The following is a 16,100-nucleotide window of genomic DNA, read 5'->3' on the forward strand; positions in this document are numbered from 1 at the left end:
GGTTACGCTACGTTGACGACACCTTTACCGCCGTTCACAAAGACGAAATTGACGATTTTCACGACCACCTAAACGAACAGAACGCCGACATCCAGTTTACTAAAGAGATCGAAGAAAATGGAAAACTTCCTTTTCTAGACTGTTTGGTAAGCCGCGACAACAACGAACTACGAACGACAGTGTACAGAAAACCGACGCATACCGACAGATTACTTGACAAATCATCCTACAACCCGACTTCACACAAAGCCACGACTATAAAGACTTTGACGAGACGAGCGCAACTAGTTTGTGACACACCGGACAGCTTACGTGACGAAAACAGATACCTTGAACGTGTTTTTCACAAAAACAACTACAACGCTGACTTTATTAGACGAAACATTTACCGACCTACTGAAGCTGACGCTACGAACAGGAACCCTACGCCTGTTACTACAGTGACTATACCTTACATTAAGGGCACTTCTGAGACCATCTCGCGGATCCTACAGGGTATAAATAAGAATTCGGTCGTGTGGACAATTTGTTTCTGTTTCAGCGAAATTCAATTTATGATGACTTTCTCGACTAGAATTTGCATCTGTATGCTTCCAAAAACTGCAATTTCATTTAAATATACAGCTGCACAAATCAATTAAACAAATATTCTTTTCGGAGTAACTCGTATATTAAGAATCCTGTCGAAAGAGGTTAAGCCTAGCGGAAATTTGGAGTTAGTAAATACACATGATTTTCTTGTAGTATTTGGCTATGGTTAACGAACAAAAAGTATTTTTTCTTATTGCCTGGGACTGAGGTTTATTAACTAACCACAAGTGAATGGTGAAACCGATTCAGGTTTTTTTATAATCAAAACTCATGTGATCGTTTTAATTTCCTTTCCTTGGTGAAAATTAGGCGGTAAACGGCGGACCAGTTTAGTGTGTCTTACGTTAATGGTGTTGTCTATTTTATCCATTGAGATTAACCTTTGTGGACTTAAGTAATACACCGCTCTTTTTAATGCCTTTACCGGTGCCAGAAACCCACGTGGGATCATGGTTGGGAGAACAGGAAAAAAGCTTGTGAATTACGAGCCGTTAAGCTTTGCAAGTGGTCTGTCAATATCCCGTGTGGGTTTATTGCGCCGGGAAACGAATAGAAAAAGTGCTCTTTTGCTTTTATGAAATGACTGGAAAAATTTTGTCCAAGAGATGAACATTTTATTGTGCTTTCGTGATCAAATTACTTATTCTCAACAAATTTATGAGATGACGCGGCAACCAGTCTCATCGGCTGGAAGAATGAAGTGACGAAAACTTTAAGTGCTGTAAAAGTTGAAAGAAAGGAAAAGAAGGGGGCTATCAGTAAAATACAGAGTGTATTCATTGATTCAAAACTACTTTGACGAGGAAATAAAGCATTTGTGGCCAGAATTTAATAGTCATCAAGAAAGTGAAGGTACGAAAAATTTGCAAGTTTACAACTTTCATGTGCTTGGCGAGGTGATTCGACTTTATCTTAACTTTCAAAAGTTTTGCGAATGGAATAAAGGTCAGTTGCCGTAACGCTGCTTCTGAAATTTGTTGAAAATGTGTTTACTTGTGTTAAAGGCTATGAAGTCCGTGTTTCTTGTGTTGTATTCTGCTTAGTGGAAACCAAATTGATTTATCGTGTTACATGTATGCATGCATTAAGCTTAATTAAACTTAAACCTAGTGATAAGCTTTAATGTGAACTCGAAAGAAATCTCCCGCTTTTTTAACATCAAAAAGTGATCAATTTAGCTCAGCTGCAGTCAGAAATACATTCTTCACAGGCCGTTAAAAGCACTGAAGCACGTAAAATTTCCTTCTAAACTCAAGGACCTCAAGCGTCTAAAACGGAATCGGCTTAGAAATTTTTGCTATGGAACAAAGCATCAGCATTACATTATCGAGGCCAACTTCTGGTCCTATTTTTTCTTAGAAATTTCAATGTATGCGTTGAATGACAAGATATTCGTGTTTTTCATAACCCAGCCAGTGAAAGACGAAACTATTTCGTATGTTCTCGCTAGTGCGCTTAGTTCTCTAGTACGGTAGCTTAGAAGGGTCATCGAAAGTATCTCTTTATTATTTTTTTCTTCGATCGCCACTTATAACTGTCAATCGACACTTATAACTGTCGATCGCCACTTATAACTGTCGACAGACAGTTATTAGTGGCGATCGCCACTTATGACTGTCGATTGACAGTTATAAGTGTCGATCGACACTTGTCACTGTCGATCGCCACTAATAACTATCCATCGACAGTTATAGGTGTCCATCGACACTTATAAGTGCCGATCACCACTTATAACTGTCGATCGACACTTAAAACTGTCGATCGCTACTAATAACTGTTGATCGCCACTAATAACTGTCGATCGACACTTATATAAGTGTCCATCGACACTTACAAGTGTTGATCGCCACTTACAACTGTCGATCACCACTAATAACTGTCGATCGACACTTTAAGCTGTCGATCGACACGTATAAAACCTATCGACACTTAAAAGACTACTCTGCATTTATACTGCGCACCTCGTGTTTCAAAGATGGCGATCACGGAGGAGGTAAGCATTCTCGATAATTTCGTCTCTCCTCTCGTTTACAAATTTATTAGTCAGTTATTTGCTTTAGATTTTCTATCAATAGCTATGATTGTCAAAACCACATGAATTACCGCAAAAGGCTACAATTGAGTGGTTATTCAGCATCTGTATGGACGTGTCAAATCCGTTAAGACACCGACATTGTCCGGGGTAGTAGGCTGTCCGCGAATTAGTCTAGCTTAAATATCTGCGGGCTTATAAGGGACACCTCGATATTTTTCATTGTCACTTAAAAAATTTTGCTTTGGCGACTTAATAAACGAGCATAGCTTTCGTTTTTGTCTTTCTTTGTCTCTCTACCGCGATATTATTAATCGCGATCGTCACTCATAACTCTCGATCGCAGCTTATAACTCCCGCTCCCAACTTATAACTCACTATCGCAATTTATAACCTCGATCGCGACTTATAACTCGCGATCACAACTTACAAGTCGCCATCGCGACTTATAACTCGCGATCCCGACTTATAACTCGCGATTGCGACTTATAACTCTCGATCGCAACTTATAACTCGCGATCGCCACTTACAACTTGCGCTCGCGACTTATAACTCGCGATAGCAACTTATAACTCGCGATCGCGACTTATAACTCGCGATTGCGACTTATAACTCTCGATCGCAACTTATAACTCTCATTCGCCACTTATAACTTGCGCTCGCGACTTATAACTCGCGATAGCAACTTATAACTCGCGATCGCGACTTATAACTCGCGATCGCAACTTATAACTCGCGATCGCAACTTATAACTGACGATCGCGACTTATAACTCGCAATCGCGACTTATAAGTTGCGATCAGAACTTATAACTCGCGATCGCAAGTTATAACTCGCGATCGAAACTTATAACTCTCGATCGCGACTTATAACTAGCGATAGAGACTTATCACTCGCGATCGCAACTTATATCTCGCTATCGCAACTTATAACTCGCGATCGCAAGTTATAACTCGCGATCCCAACTTATAACTCTCGATCGCAACTTATAACTCTCATTCGCCACTTATAACTTGCGCTCGCGACTTATAACTCGCGATAGCAACTTATAACTCGCAATCGCGACTTATAACTCGCGATCGCAACTTATAACTCGCGATCGCAACTTATAACTGACGATCGCGACTTATAACTCGCAATCGCGACTTATAAGTTGCGATCAGAACTTATAACTCGCGATCGCAAGTTATAACTCGCGATCGAAACTTATAACTCTCGATCGCGACTTATAACTAGCGATAGAGACTTATCACTCGCGATCGCAACTTATATCTCGCTATCGCAACTTATAACTCGCGATCGCAAGTTATAACTCGCGATCCCAACTTATAACTCTCGATCGCGACTTATAACTAGCGATAGCAACTTATCACGCGCGATCGCAACTTATATTTTAAGCTCGAAACTTAAAACTCGACTTCGCGACTTAAAACTGGCCATCGCAACTTATAACTCGCGATCGCGACTTCTAACTCGCAATCGCGACTTATAACTCGCGATCGCAACTTACAACTCTCGATCGCGACTTATAATTCGCGATTGCGACTTATAAATCGCCATCGCGAGTTATAACTCTCGATCGCAACTTATAACTCGCGATCGCAACTTATAACTCGCGATCGCAACTTATAACTCGCGATCGCAACTTGTAACTCGCGATCGCAACTTATAACTCGCGATCGAAACTTATAACTCGCGATCGCAACTTATAACACGCGATCGCGACTTGTAACTCCCTATCGCGACTTATAAATAGCGATGGCGACTTAAAAGTCGCGATCGCAACTTATAACTCGCGATCGAAACTTATAACTCTCGATCCCGACTGATAACACGCGATCGCGACTTATAAATCGCGATCGCGACTTATAACTCGCGATCGCAACTTATAACTCGCGATCGCGACTTATAACTCGCGATCGCAACTTATAACTCTCGATCGCGACTTATAACTCGCGATCGCGACTTATAACTCGCGATCGCCACTTATCACTCGCGATCGCACCTTATAACTCGCGATCGCAACTTATAACTCGCGATCGCGACTTATAACTCGCGATCGCAACTTATAACTCGCGATCGCGACTTATAACTCGCGATCGCAACTTATCACTCGCGATCGCAACTTATAACTCGCGATCGCGACTTGTAACTCCCTAACTTGTAACTCCCAAATAATCACAGTTGAAGTCCCCGTTTACAATAATTTCTTTTCCCTCAGCCGCGGCAGAGTCCAGGCTGTTGTAAAAGCGAGCCAAATAATCTTCGTCAGGCTGGCTATCTGACTCTGAAGGTGGCCGATAAAATGTTCCAAACAGTATGCTTTTTGATTTAGGCAGAAAAATCTCAATCCAAACAGATTCATCAATCTCGAGGTCAGATCGGCGCACAGCATTAATTGACTCACTGACAAACACTGCTACACCGCCTCCTTTCCTCACCAATCTATCTCTTCTAAAAAGTGTAAAGCCAGGCAATGACACTTCTGCATCCGAAATGTTACTGTTGAGCCATGTCTCAGTTAAAGCTATGATGTGAATTCGTGGACTTTGCGTTATGAAAACACGAAGTTCATTTAACTTCTTCCTCAAGCTTCTGATGTTTTGATGGATGAACTTAAGACCACGCAACTTTAGGGTAGCATCAGATGTTGCTGGTACAACAAAGCTATCGTTTAGACTGTCATCGAACTGTTGCTCAGCAGAAGATGGAACTGAGCAGAAATGACAAGTCGAGCCAGATTCAAAGTTCGCATCCAGGCATTTTAAATGGAAGCGCGATTTGCATAAAACGCAAAATCCAAAAGCCTGATTTCTTCTGACCGTCTTGAGACACCGAGGACAGGTTATTTTAGTGGAAGGTCCAGGATTCACGGAGATATCATTGCACTGAAGCAGTAAACTTGCAAGAAGAACAGATCTTGTAAGCCTGACAAGCTGAACCTTGGCGACAGGAGTGAGGGAAAATCCAAAATGGCGCCCACTAGAAGTTTTCTTTCTCACGGGCTGCTCAAAACCGACGAAAGAAGAGAGCTCCTGTCCAACAGCCAACCCAGAGCTATTGACTTCTTGGTTAACCAACGGTGTAAGACATTTAGAATTAGAAAGATCTCTTGTAAACACGAAGACGAGTAGAAGAAGAACGCCGCTTCGCATCACACGACATACCGCCATGTTGTCATTGTCCAATGTGAGGCTATCTCCGATTTTTTTTCTTAGGTTATTTTTTAGAACATTTTCAATTCTATATCCAATTTTTATGAGAACGCTATTACCTTTTTAAGCTTTTAAATTTTTTAAACATTTCAGCGTATCTTTTAAAGTAGTTAGTTTTTTTATAGATATATATTATTTATACATGCTCTTTTTATTTTACGTTATACAGGGCCCCCGTTGATACCAGTCCTGCGACTGAAGGGGTCACCCTGTTTAAATATTGATTATTATTATTATTATCGCGACTTATAAACCCTGATCGCGACTTATAAATCGCGATCGCGACTTATAACTCGCGATCGCAACTTATAACTCGCGATCGCCACTTATAACTCGCGATCGCAACTTGTAACTCTCGATCGCGACTTATAACTCGCGATCGCCACTTATAACTCGCGATCGCCACTTATCACTCGCGATCGCACCTTATAACTCGCGATCGCAACTTATAACTCGCGATCGCGACTTATAACTCGCGATCGCAACTTATAACTCGCGATCGCGACTTATAACTCGCGATCGCAACTTATCACTCGCGATCGCAACTTATAACTCGCGATCGCGACTTGTAACTCCCTATCGCGACTTATAAACCCTGATCGCGACTTAAAACTCGCGATCGCAACTTATATCTCACGATCGCAACTTATAACTCGCCATCGCAACTTATAACTAGCGATCGCTACTTATAACTCGCGATCCCAACTTATAATTCGCCATCGTGACTTGTAACTCCCTATCCCGTTGCGATCGCGAGTTATAAGTCGCGATCGCGAGTTATAAGCTGCGATCGCGAGCTATAAGTTGCGATCGCGAGTTATAAGTTGCGATCGCGAGTTATAAGCTGCGATCGCGAGCTATAAGTTGCGATCGCGAGTTATAAGTTGCGATCGCGAATTGTAAGCTGCGATCGCGAGTTACAAGTTGCGATCGCGAGTTATAAGTTACGATCGCGAGTTATAAGTTACGATCGCGAGTTATAAGTTGCGATCGCGATTTAGAAGGCGCGATCGCGTGTTATCAGTCGGGATCGAGAGTTATAACTCTCGATCGCGAGTTATAACTCTTGATGGCGACTTATAACTCGCGATTGCGAGTTATAACTCCCTATCGCGACTTATAACTTTCCTTCGCGACTTATAAGCCTTTATCGCGACTTATAACTCTCGATCGCAACTTATAGCTCGCGATCGCGACTTATAACTCGCCATCGCAACTTATAACTCGCCATCGCAACTTATAACTCGTGATCGCAACTTATAACTCGCGATCGCGACTTGTAACTGCCTATCGCGACTTAAAACTCGCGATCGCTACTTATAACTCGCGATCCCAACTTATAATTCGCCATCGTAACTTGTAACTCCCTATCCCGACTTATCGCGAGTTATAAGTTGCGATCGCGCGTTATAAGTTGCGATCGCGAGTTATAAGTTCCGATCGCGAGTTATAAGTTGCGATCGCGAGTTGTAAGTTGCGATCGCGAGTTATAAGTTGCGTTCGCGAGTTATAAGTAGCGATCGCGAGTTGAAAGTTGCGTTCGCGAGTTATAAGTAGCGATCGCGAGTTTTAAGTTGCGATCGCGAGTTATAAGTTGCGATCGCGAGTTATAAGTTGGGATCGCGAGTTATAAGTTGCGATCGCGAGTTATAAGTTGCGTTCGCGAGTTATAAGTCGCGATCGCTAGTTAGAAGTCGCAATCGCGAGTTTTAGGTTGCAATCAGTCGCCATCGCGAGTTGTAAGTTGCGATCGCGAGTTATAAATTGCGATCGCGAGTTATGAGTTGGGATCGACAGTTAAAAGTTGCGATCGAGAGTTATAACTCACGATCGAGAGTTATAAGTCGCGATCGCGAGTTATAAGTCGCCATCGCGAGTTATAAGTTGAGATCGCGAGTTATAAGTCGCGATCGCGAGTTATAAGTCGGGATCGCGAGTTATAAGTCGCGATCGCGAGTTATAAGTCTCGATAGAGAGTTATAAGTTGCGATCGCGAGTTATAAGTAGCGATCGCGAGTTATAAGTTCCGATCGCAAGTTATAAGTCGCGATTGGGAGTTATTAGTCGCGATCGCGAGTTGTAAGTTTCGATCGAGTGTTATAAGTTGCGATCGTGAATTATAAGTCGCGATCAAGAGTTATAAGTTGCGATCGCGAGTTATATATTGCGATCGGGAGTTATAAGACGCGATTTCTAGTTGTAAGTCGCAATCGCGAGTTTAAAGTTGCAATCAGTCGCCATCGCGAGTTGTAAGTTGCGATCGCGAGTTATAAGTTGCGATCGCGAGTTATAAGGTGCGATCGCGAGTTATAAGGTGCGATCGCAAGTTATAAGTTGGGATCGACAGTTAAAAGTTGCGATTGAGAGTTATAACTCGCGATCGAGAGTTATAAGTCGCGATCGCGAGTTATAAGTTGTGATCGCGAGTTATAAGTCGGGATCGCGAGTTATAAGTCACGATAGAGAGTTATAAGTTTCGATCGCGAGTTATAACTCGCAGTCGCGACCTATAAGTGGCGATCGGGAGTTATTAGTTGCGATCGCAAGTTATAAGTCGCGATCGCGAGTTATAAGTCGCGGTTGGGAGTTATAAGTTGCGATCGCGAGTTAAAAGTCGCGTTCGCGAGTTTTAACTGGCGATCGTGAGCAAGATGCTTTACTGTGTTTGATACCAAACAAGGATTTTGGCGTGTGTCCTTGGACGAGGCAAGCAGCTACGCAATTACATTTGGCCCGGCTCCATGGGGAAAGTACAGACGGTGCGTATGCATCTCCCTGCTCCCAGAAGAATTTATCGAAGACTGGATAAGGCATTAGACTTAAGACTTAAGGTGGGGGTTAACCTAAAAACACGCCATTTTTTCAAACTTTTCTCGTGGTAAGATTTAATTCCGAACCATGGCAAAGTTTACATTTTTAGAAAGTTTTTATAAAGATCAAGATCAAGATCTTTAAAAAGATCAAAGATTATGAAAAGAATATTTCTGGACTTTAGAACTGTATTGGCTGGGGAATGCAAGGGTTTACCTGAGAAAGGACAACTCCTACAAGAACTGATCAAAGTGAATAATTTTACATGTTTTAAAAGAAGACAAATAGCTTACTGTTTTAAGCAGAGAGATTTTTGAAAAAAACATATGAAATGGTGAAAATCTGATACGGAAAATCCAGCGTAAGTTTCAATGCAAAACATAAAAAATGTCTTTTCTCAAAGGCAAAAATAACTCGTTTTGAGAAAACGAGCTTTGAACTTACCGCAACAGAAATTTTCAAAATAAAACTTTAATGCCGTAAGATTCAAATTCCGATGAAAAAAAAACCTCGAATTTGCTTTTTACAAAATTTTAGGTTAACCCCCGCCTTAATAGGGAGGCTATCTTTCATGAAGGATATCAAAATGAGAACAGTGATATTGTCGGGGAAATAACACAGAAACATCAGGCTGACTTGTGACCAGAAAATATACAAAAAATATTCGGAAAATTAGTCCTTGTTATTATGCCGTCTGTCTCTCTTGCGTTACTCTCTTATTTTAAAGTTTCTGTATACAGGGAGGCCCGCCGTGACGAAAAACAAATTATTGCTGATCAAGTTTCCTTAGAAGTGAAGGAGAAGTTACTCAGGAATAAGAAAGCTTTTTACTGTACAGATATTGTACTGCTCACAATTATCCTGAGTTATTTCCCTACAAATATCGGCACTGACTTGTGGTCAGTAAAGCCTGGTTCACACTAGCGACATGACGACATAATAGCATCGTCACGAACGACGTAAAAAGGACGTTATGTCTTTAGTGTCAACATGTAGACATAATGACATATTAGCAACGTAACAGCATGAACATAACGACATAAAGATAAAACTGATCTTTTCCTTATGTCGTTATGTCGTTACGTCGCTAGTGTGAACCAGGCTTAAGCAAACTCTCTTCCGAGAGAATTTGAAAAGATATGAGTTTTTTTTCTTTTGCGTCAACTATAAGTCATCTGCTTTTACCAACTCCAAATCTTCGTTGGAATTTAGGTTTTTGGATAGGATTCTTCACGTTTACTTGTTAAAAGCATCCTTGATAAATTGCTGGATTTCCACTGTATGTTCAAGAACAATTCGGCATTCAAGAGGCCAAGAATAATCAAAATGTTATACAATAGCTTACAGTCACGCAGAATTTAATTCTGTTCCATAAAATAATCTTAAATTCTATTTGTATTGAAACAAAAACAAATCAGAAGTCACTGTCTAAAGCAAGGGTTTTAACATACCTTAACCCCATGTCATTATATGGCTTGTGTGCGCGCGCTCTGATTGGCTAATTCTAGGGCATTATTCTCCCGTAATAGCCACGGATCGATTACGGGCCTGCAAAAACAAAGTAAAAAACCATATAGTAAACAAGTTATTAAGAGTGTGTCCGTTAGAAAACCAGACAGGAGCAGGTGATACAGCTCAAATTACCGATTTCGCACAAACTTGGCACAGGTATTGTGTTTAGTGAGTGAATAATTGTGACAAAAAAGTAGGTCAAAATATTTTATTCCCTTCAAGTTAGGGGCCCCCTCTGCAAAAATGGCCATTTGACACTAATGTATGTATTTTTAATTAGCCATAGAACTTTACGATTTTATGCTGTTTCATGAACAACCTCCAAAACACAATAGCCTCGTTTTTCTGTCTTAACCTAACTCGAAATCGGCAAGAAATATCTAGCTAAGCATTTTCCTATCGACTACGAGTAAAAATTCGGCGAAAAGAAGCACTTGAGACACTTCTTTCAATATTTTCGGAGCTATATCTTAAGTCATACTCACGATATTGATATAAATACTGCAGCAGAAGATTCAAATCGGAAGCTCCCTCGACTTATGTTTTCAGGTATACAATAGAATGGAAACAATAAATAACTACTAAATACATCGGTAAAATTCTATGTAAACAGTACACCAGCACAAGAAAAATATTTCTGTCCCCAAACATTTTATGACTTTTTTTGACAACCTCATTGGTAGCTCTCATTATCCATGTTAGAATAATGTGTATTTGGTTTTGCCCATTGCAGATATATTTGCCTAAAATTAAAGGCTATTCACAACACTTAGAAATACACCCCTTACTTAAGATAAAGCCACAGAGAGAAATCAAATTGCCCAGTTGAAATGAATATCTGTGCCTTTAGACTAATAGTTGTAGAACATGATCCAGCGGATTTCATTTTCACATGGCTTTTCTTGTTGTAGAAATATTACAGCTGTAAACCAAAGATGATAATTAGATATGCATAAATTAGTGTCAGATGACCTTTTTTTTTTCAGAGGATCTCCTTAACTTGAAAGAAATAAACTATTTTGACCTACTTTTTTGCCAGAATCATTCACTTGCCAAACCCAACATTTGAGCCAAGTTTGAGCGAAATCATTGATTTGAGCTGTATCACCTCCTGCCTGGTTCTGTCTGGTCTTCTCATGGACACACTCTTAACCTTGAACGTTCAGTCTTTACGGGAAAATCTCAAATCTCGGAGTTGCCGTATTGACCAGTCACTATCGCTAGGTCGATACGGCAAGGTTTCGGTTTGAGATTTTCTCGTAAAAACTTCACTCTCGGTTAACAAATAGTAAATAATTTGCAAAGCAAAAAATACATCTTATAAGCCTAACATCTAAACTCCTGTCCGACTTTGCTATCAACACGTTCTGCATTTAAAAGATCTTCTTCCTGATGTACTACGCCCCCCCCCCCGAAACATTTAAAAGACAGCCTAAAATCTGGAATTACAATTTTCCAATTACCTATCCTCTATATCCCACTAACCACACCCCACTCTGATTAAAACCAACACAATACACAATGAATGACTTTTTAAGTAATTCCTTGTTGTCAGAGATTCACTTTGCACCTACATTTTCCAAATTTCCGTTATGCATTAGCTTTTTGGACAAATAACTGGCAACCATTTATTTACTCTTTGCTGGATGCAAATGACAGTAACCTTTCACAAAGGTCTTTTTTTTCCGGAATTCATACCCACAGCAGAAAGGTTACTTAAAAACTGTTTACAAACGTTGTACAAACATAATCTTGACTCGGATATAAGCCAACCTTTCCGTGATTTGAATTTTAAAAAGTAACTTTTTGCCGCATCTACGTCACCGTTGTGTGATTCACGGCCGAACGATTGAGATTCACACTTTCCCCGACTAACAAATGAACCTACAGTTACAACCAGCCATTAACACTTTCCCTTATCATCAAATTAACCAGTAGTTTTAACCACCATTTAATTTGAGTTATTTGAATTTACAGTATCACTTTTAGCATGCAACACTCGCAGTCACTTAACACGTTGTCCCAGAGGTGTCAAACGATATATGTTTCCACAAAACACTGAAACAGTAGAATTGCGATGAGAAGTTAACAGATGATCGACCAACAACTAATTTACACAACCTGATCCGCCACTTCAACCCGTAACTTGCTTACGCAGTTCTTCCGGGGGAGGTTGGGGGGGGGGGGGGGTGGGTGACAGGTACTTCCAAAAAGACAAAAAAATCGATACCCTAGTTATGGCCGTTGCGGCTTGCACAGTTGCTCTAAACATAATTCATGAAGGGCTTTTGTTGATGGTCTTATCAATAATGATGAAGAAGTAGCTTCTTCTAAAAAAACATACTTAATTCAAGACCAGAGTCCAAAAACCATATCCTATTTCTGACCAAAATGGCCAAAATCGATACCCTATTCATGGCCTAGGGAGTACCCCTCCCCCCCGGCGCAGTTCACGGGTTAAAATGAGAAGCTGAAGTCACACGCGATAAAGGATGACAAATATCAGATTTTAAAATACGCACATCGGGGGGTAATGCGTTGCAAAAACGGAGATATCTACACGTTCAACATACCAAACTTCCGTTTATGGAGACAAAATATAGAAGTGAAAATTACTTTTTTGCAAAATATGATACAAAAGCTTATTTGTTTTAATATAAATGACAATTTTAGTCGATAAATTATCACAAACTCAATAACGTGGAACTCAACTCGTCCGCCGCTAACAGCCTAATGTTGTTCAAACAAAGAAGGCTGAAGTGATCAAATTAACTTTTGTAATCAAAATTTGAAAGTACAGTTTCAGTTTACTTATTGTCATGCAGGTGCAAATTCTAGTCGGTAAAATGATCACAAATTGCATTTATTTGAAACACTATTTAACTGTCCACAAAGTAGCCTCTTATTTTGGAGCAAAACAAGGATCGAAAAACGAGTGCGTTAATCCAGAAAACATGAATAACACCGCAATCAACACCAGATCAGCCAGTTGTGGTTCAGTCCCATATTTTCCATTGCCGATTGCCGAGAGTCTTTCTCCCGAGCTTCGCGCTGTATTCATCTTCAGAATCTCTGTCAACGCTATAAGCTGTCCTTTCGTCATTTTGCTGAACATCTTGGTGATGGCGGCAGTGAAAACCAACCGTCAACTTCGCACCAAATCTAACGTATCACTCGCCTGTTTAGCCACAACTGACCTTGTTGTCGGACTTGTTGTTCAACCTTTGCAAATCGTTCACTATAGCTCAATGCTCAAAGGTGAGACTGACGTAATTTGCAGCAGGCAATCCAAGATGACAATAGCTATTACCACAAGCTGTCTTGTAGCAACGTTTAATCATTTCGTTGTACTGAGTGCAGAGCGTTATTTCGCGATAAAACATTCTTTCGCATACGAGAACCTTGTTACTGAGGTTCGTATCATCGTAGCCTCTGGTCTGGTGTGGGCTGTCGCAATCATATTTTCGATAGAAGACTTCTTTTCAACAAACATGAAGTATATCATAAAATTTTTAGTCGCTATGCAGTTCATCTGTCTTGCGTTAGTCGGTTATTTTAACGTTTCTGTATACAGAGAGATCCGCCGCAACGAAAAACAAATTATTGCTAATCAAGTTTCTGTAGAGGTGAAGGAGAAGTTGCTGAAGAATAAGAAAGCTTTTTACTGCACAATTATTGTTCTGCTCACGGTTTTTCTGTGTTATTTCCCGGCAAATATCATTGTTGTCGTTATGATATCTTTTATGAAGGACGGCATCCCTGTTAATGTAAAACATATCATGTTGCATCTTCTTACTTTATTGCCCCTACTGAACTCGTTGTTTAATCCACTGATTTACGCTGTTAGAATAAGATATTTCCGCGTAGCTTTCATTCAGTTGTTGTCGAGGAAAACTATTGCAGAAGCCGAGCAGCTGGAAAGGAATGTTTTTGGACCAAAACAAGTTAGAGTTGTAACTACTGCTGGACTGGAAGAAAACAGGGTTAACCGAGAAGGTGAAGAGGAACAAGGAAATGAGGCATTGCACCCTTAATGGCAACTTATGGAGACACAGTCGTAAGAGAAACATGTAGAAACGGCTCAGCAAAATAGAGTACATGGCTAAGCCCAGTCATTGGTGGAAAATTAGTTTTGACTGTCGGTATCCATCCTTCGGGAATTTCAATTCCACCATCTCTATTGATGTTATTTGGATGAAGTATTATATGAATAGATTCCTTGACCCTTCGTGTGTACCAGTGAGGGTCACGATCAATAAACTTGACTTTGTCCCAAATGGGTAAATGCCCCGTCTCGTTGGCGTGTTCTGAAATTGATTTTCACTTACTTAGACTTAATTTCCCAGAGCTTAAGCGATATTTCCGAGTCCCAGGGACTCTAAACTAACTCGAAAAGACCTTGTCCTTCAGTGAAACCGACAAGGGAAAAATAATCGCAAGCTTGGTTATGTGCATGCTGGCCGAAATATAGCTTACTCAGACAGTGAAAAGAAGCAGAGACCGGGCTGCGCAAGCTTTGATTTTGACCTACTTAGACTTGATTTCTAAGAGCTTGGGCGATATTTCCGAGTCCCAGGGCCGTTAAACTAACTCGAGAATGCTGAATGCTGGCCGAAGTATAGTCCCTATTAAACTTACTGAAACACTTTAAAGAAGGGGAGACTGGGCTGCGCAAACTTTAATCTCTATTCTTTTTCCAATTTCCATTGGTCCGTTCTTCTTGTGGAGAATTGGAGTTTAGGCTCTCCGCTTCCAGGCTACTCCGTCCTCTGGAGCCGATGCTTCCTAATAAGCGTTAACTGTAGCGCAGACTCAATGAGTGTGACTCTGATTTATCTTTAATAATCACCATATGTGGAGAGGACACGTGTGAAGAGAGGATGGGAGGCGCGGTGGCCTCATGGTTAGTGCGCTCGTCTCCGGATCGAGCGGTCCGGGTTCGCGCCCTGGCCGGGGACATTGTGTTGTGTTCTTGGGCAAGACACTTTACTCTCACAGTGCCTCTCTCCACCCAGGTGTATAAATGCGTAACGGCGAACTTAATGCTGGAGGTAACCCTGCGATGGACCTAGCATCCCATCCAGGGGGGAGTAGAAATACTCCTAGTCGCTTCATGCTACAGAAACCGGGATAAGCTCCGGCCTGATGGGCCACTAGGCCCGTATGCAGACTTTACCTTACATATGTGGAGAGGGCTTAACCCCGCCCTTTGTCAACAGAAATTTTAGGGGTTTACAAGAATGCTAACAATTTTACCTCAAGGATTCGTTTATACAGTGACCTTCAATGGAAAGGCTGACATTTAAATCCAGTAGAACAGCATACCAAAATAGATCGCGCTTACTATTCCCGTTGGCAACAAAAGGCATATGAGGGCTTGCACTCGGCAAAGAGTACGTCAACGGAGAAGTAGTCTGAAATTGTACGGACATTCCATTATGGACTTTCCAACCTTGAAAATTAGTGACTTGTGGGAATTGTTTTGATACCGGATACTTCCTAGCAACATTATGTGCTAGCTACTTGTAGATGGCAAGCTATCCATCACTTAATCAAAGAAAGGAAAATTGCTGTTCATGAAGAGATGTAGCCCCTGATGTTTGACCTGGTGTTTGAGTTGGAAAATACAAATGTACAGTATGTATTTAAATATGTACGAAGGGTTGCGAATGGTAACTTGAAAATCTTGGGTGACACAGTCAAACTTTTGATTTGATCTCAAAATCTTGGAATCCTCATTTCAATATGAATCTTCTCGTCTCAGAGCCAGCTTTTAGCCAGATTAGTTCAGTCATCCTGTAGATGCCAACGTTTTATTGAAAGGTTGATTTCTGTAGAGTGTTGACAGTTATTGCATGGAGGCATTAGATCCCATGCAACATGTATATGGTGGTTATACTTCTGCAGGGTACATGGCTTGTATATATTCACCAGGGCTC

At 40.9% G+C, this 16,100-nt stretch overlaps 1 protein-coding gene across 1 annotated transcript; it reads left to right on the forward strand.

Moving 5' to 3' along the window:
• Nucleotides 1-13,009: 13,009 nt before the first annotated feature.
• On the forward strand, nt 13,010-15,353 carry LOC145463425 (adenosine receptor A3-like). Its single transcript, XM_081447185.1, has one exon. It carries the CDS (start codon nt 13,116-13,118, stop codon nt 14,193-14,195), a length of 1,080 nt encoding a protein of 359 aa, XP_081303311.1. The 5' UTR covers nt 13,010-13,115; the 3' UTR covers nt 14,196-15,353.
• Nucleotides 15,354-16,100: the final 747 nt, after the last annotated feature.

This window comes from Orbicella franksi, chromosome 1 (assembly GCF_964199315.1).
Source record: "Orbicella franksi chromosome 1, jaOrbFran1.1, whole genome shotgun sequence".
Lineage (NCBI taxonomy): Eukaryota > Metazoa > Cnidaria > Anthozoa > Scleractinia > Merulinidae > Orbicella > Orbicella franksi.

Coding starts and splice junctions, on each gene's coding strand:
- LOC145463425 (XM_081447185.1), top strand. CDS start 13,116: ATGAATAACACCGCAATCAACACCAGATCAGCCAGTTGTGGTTCAGTC.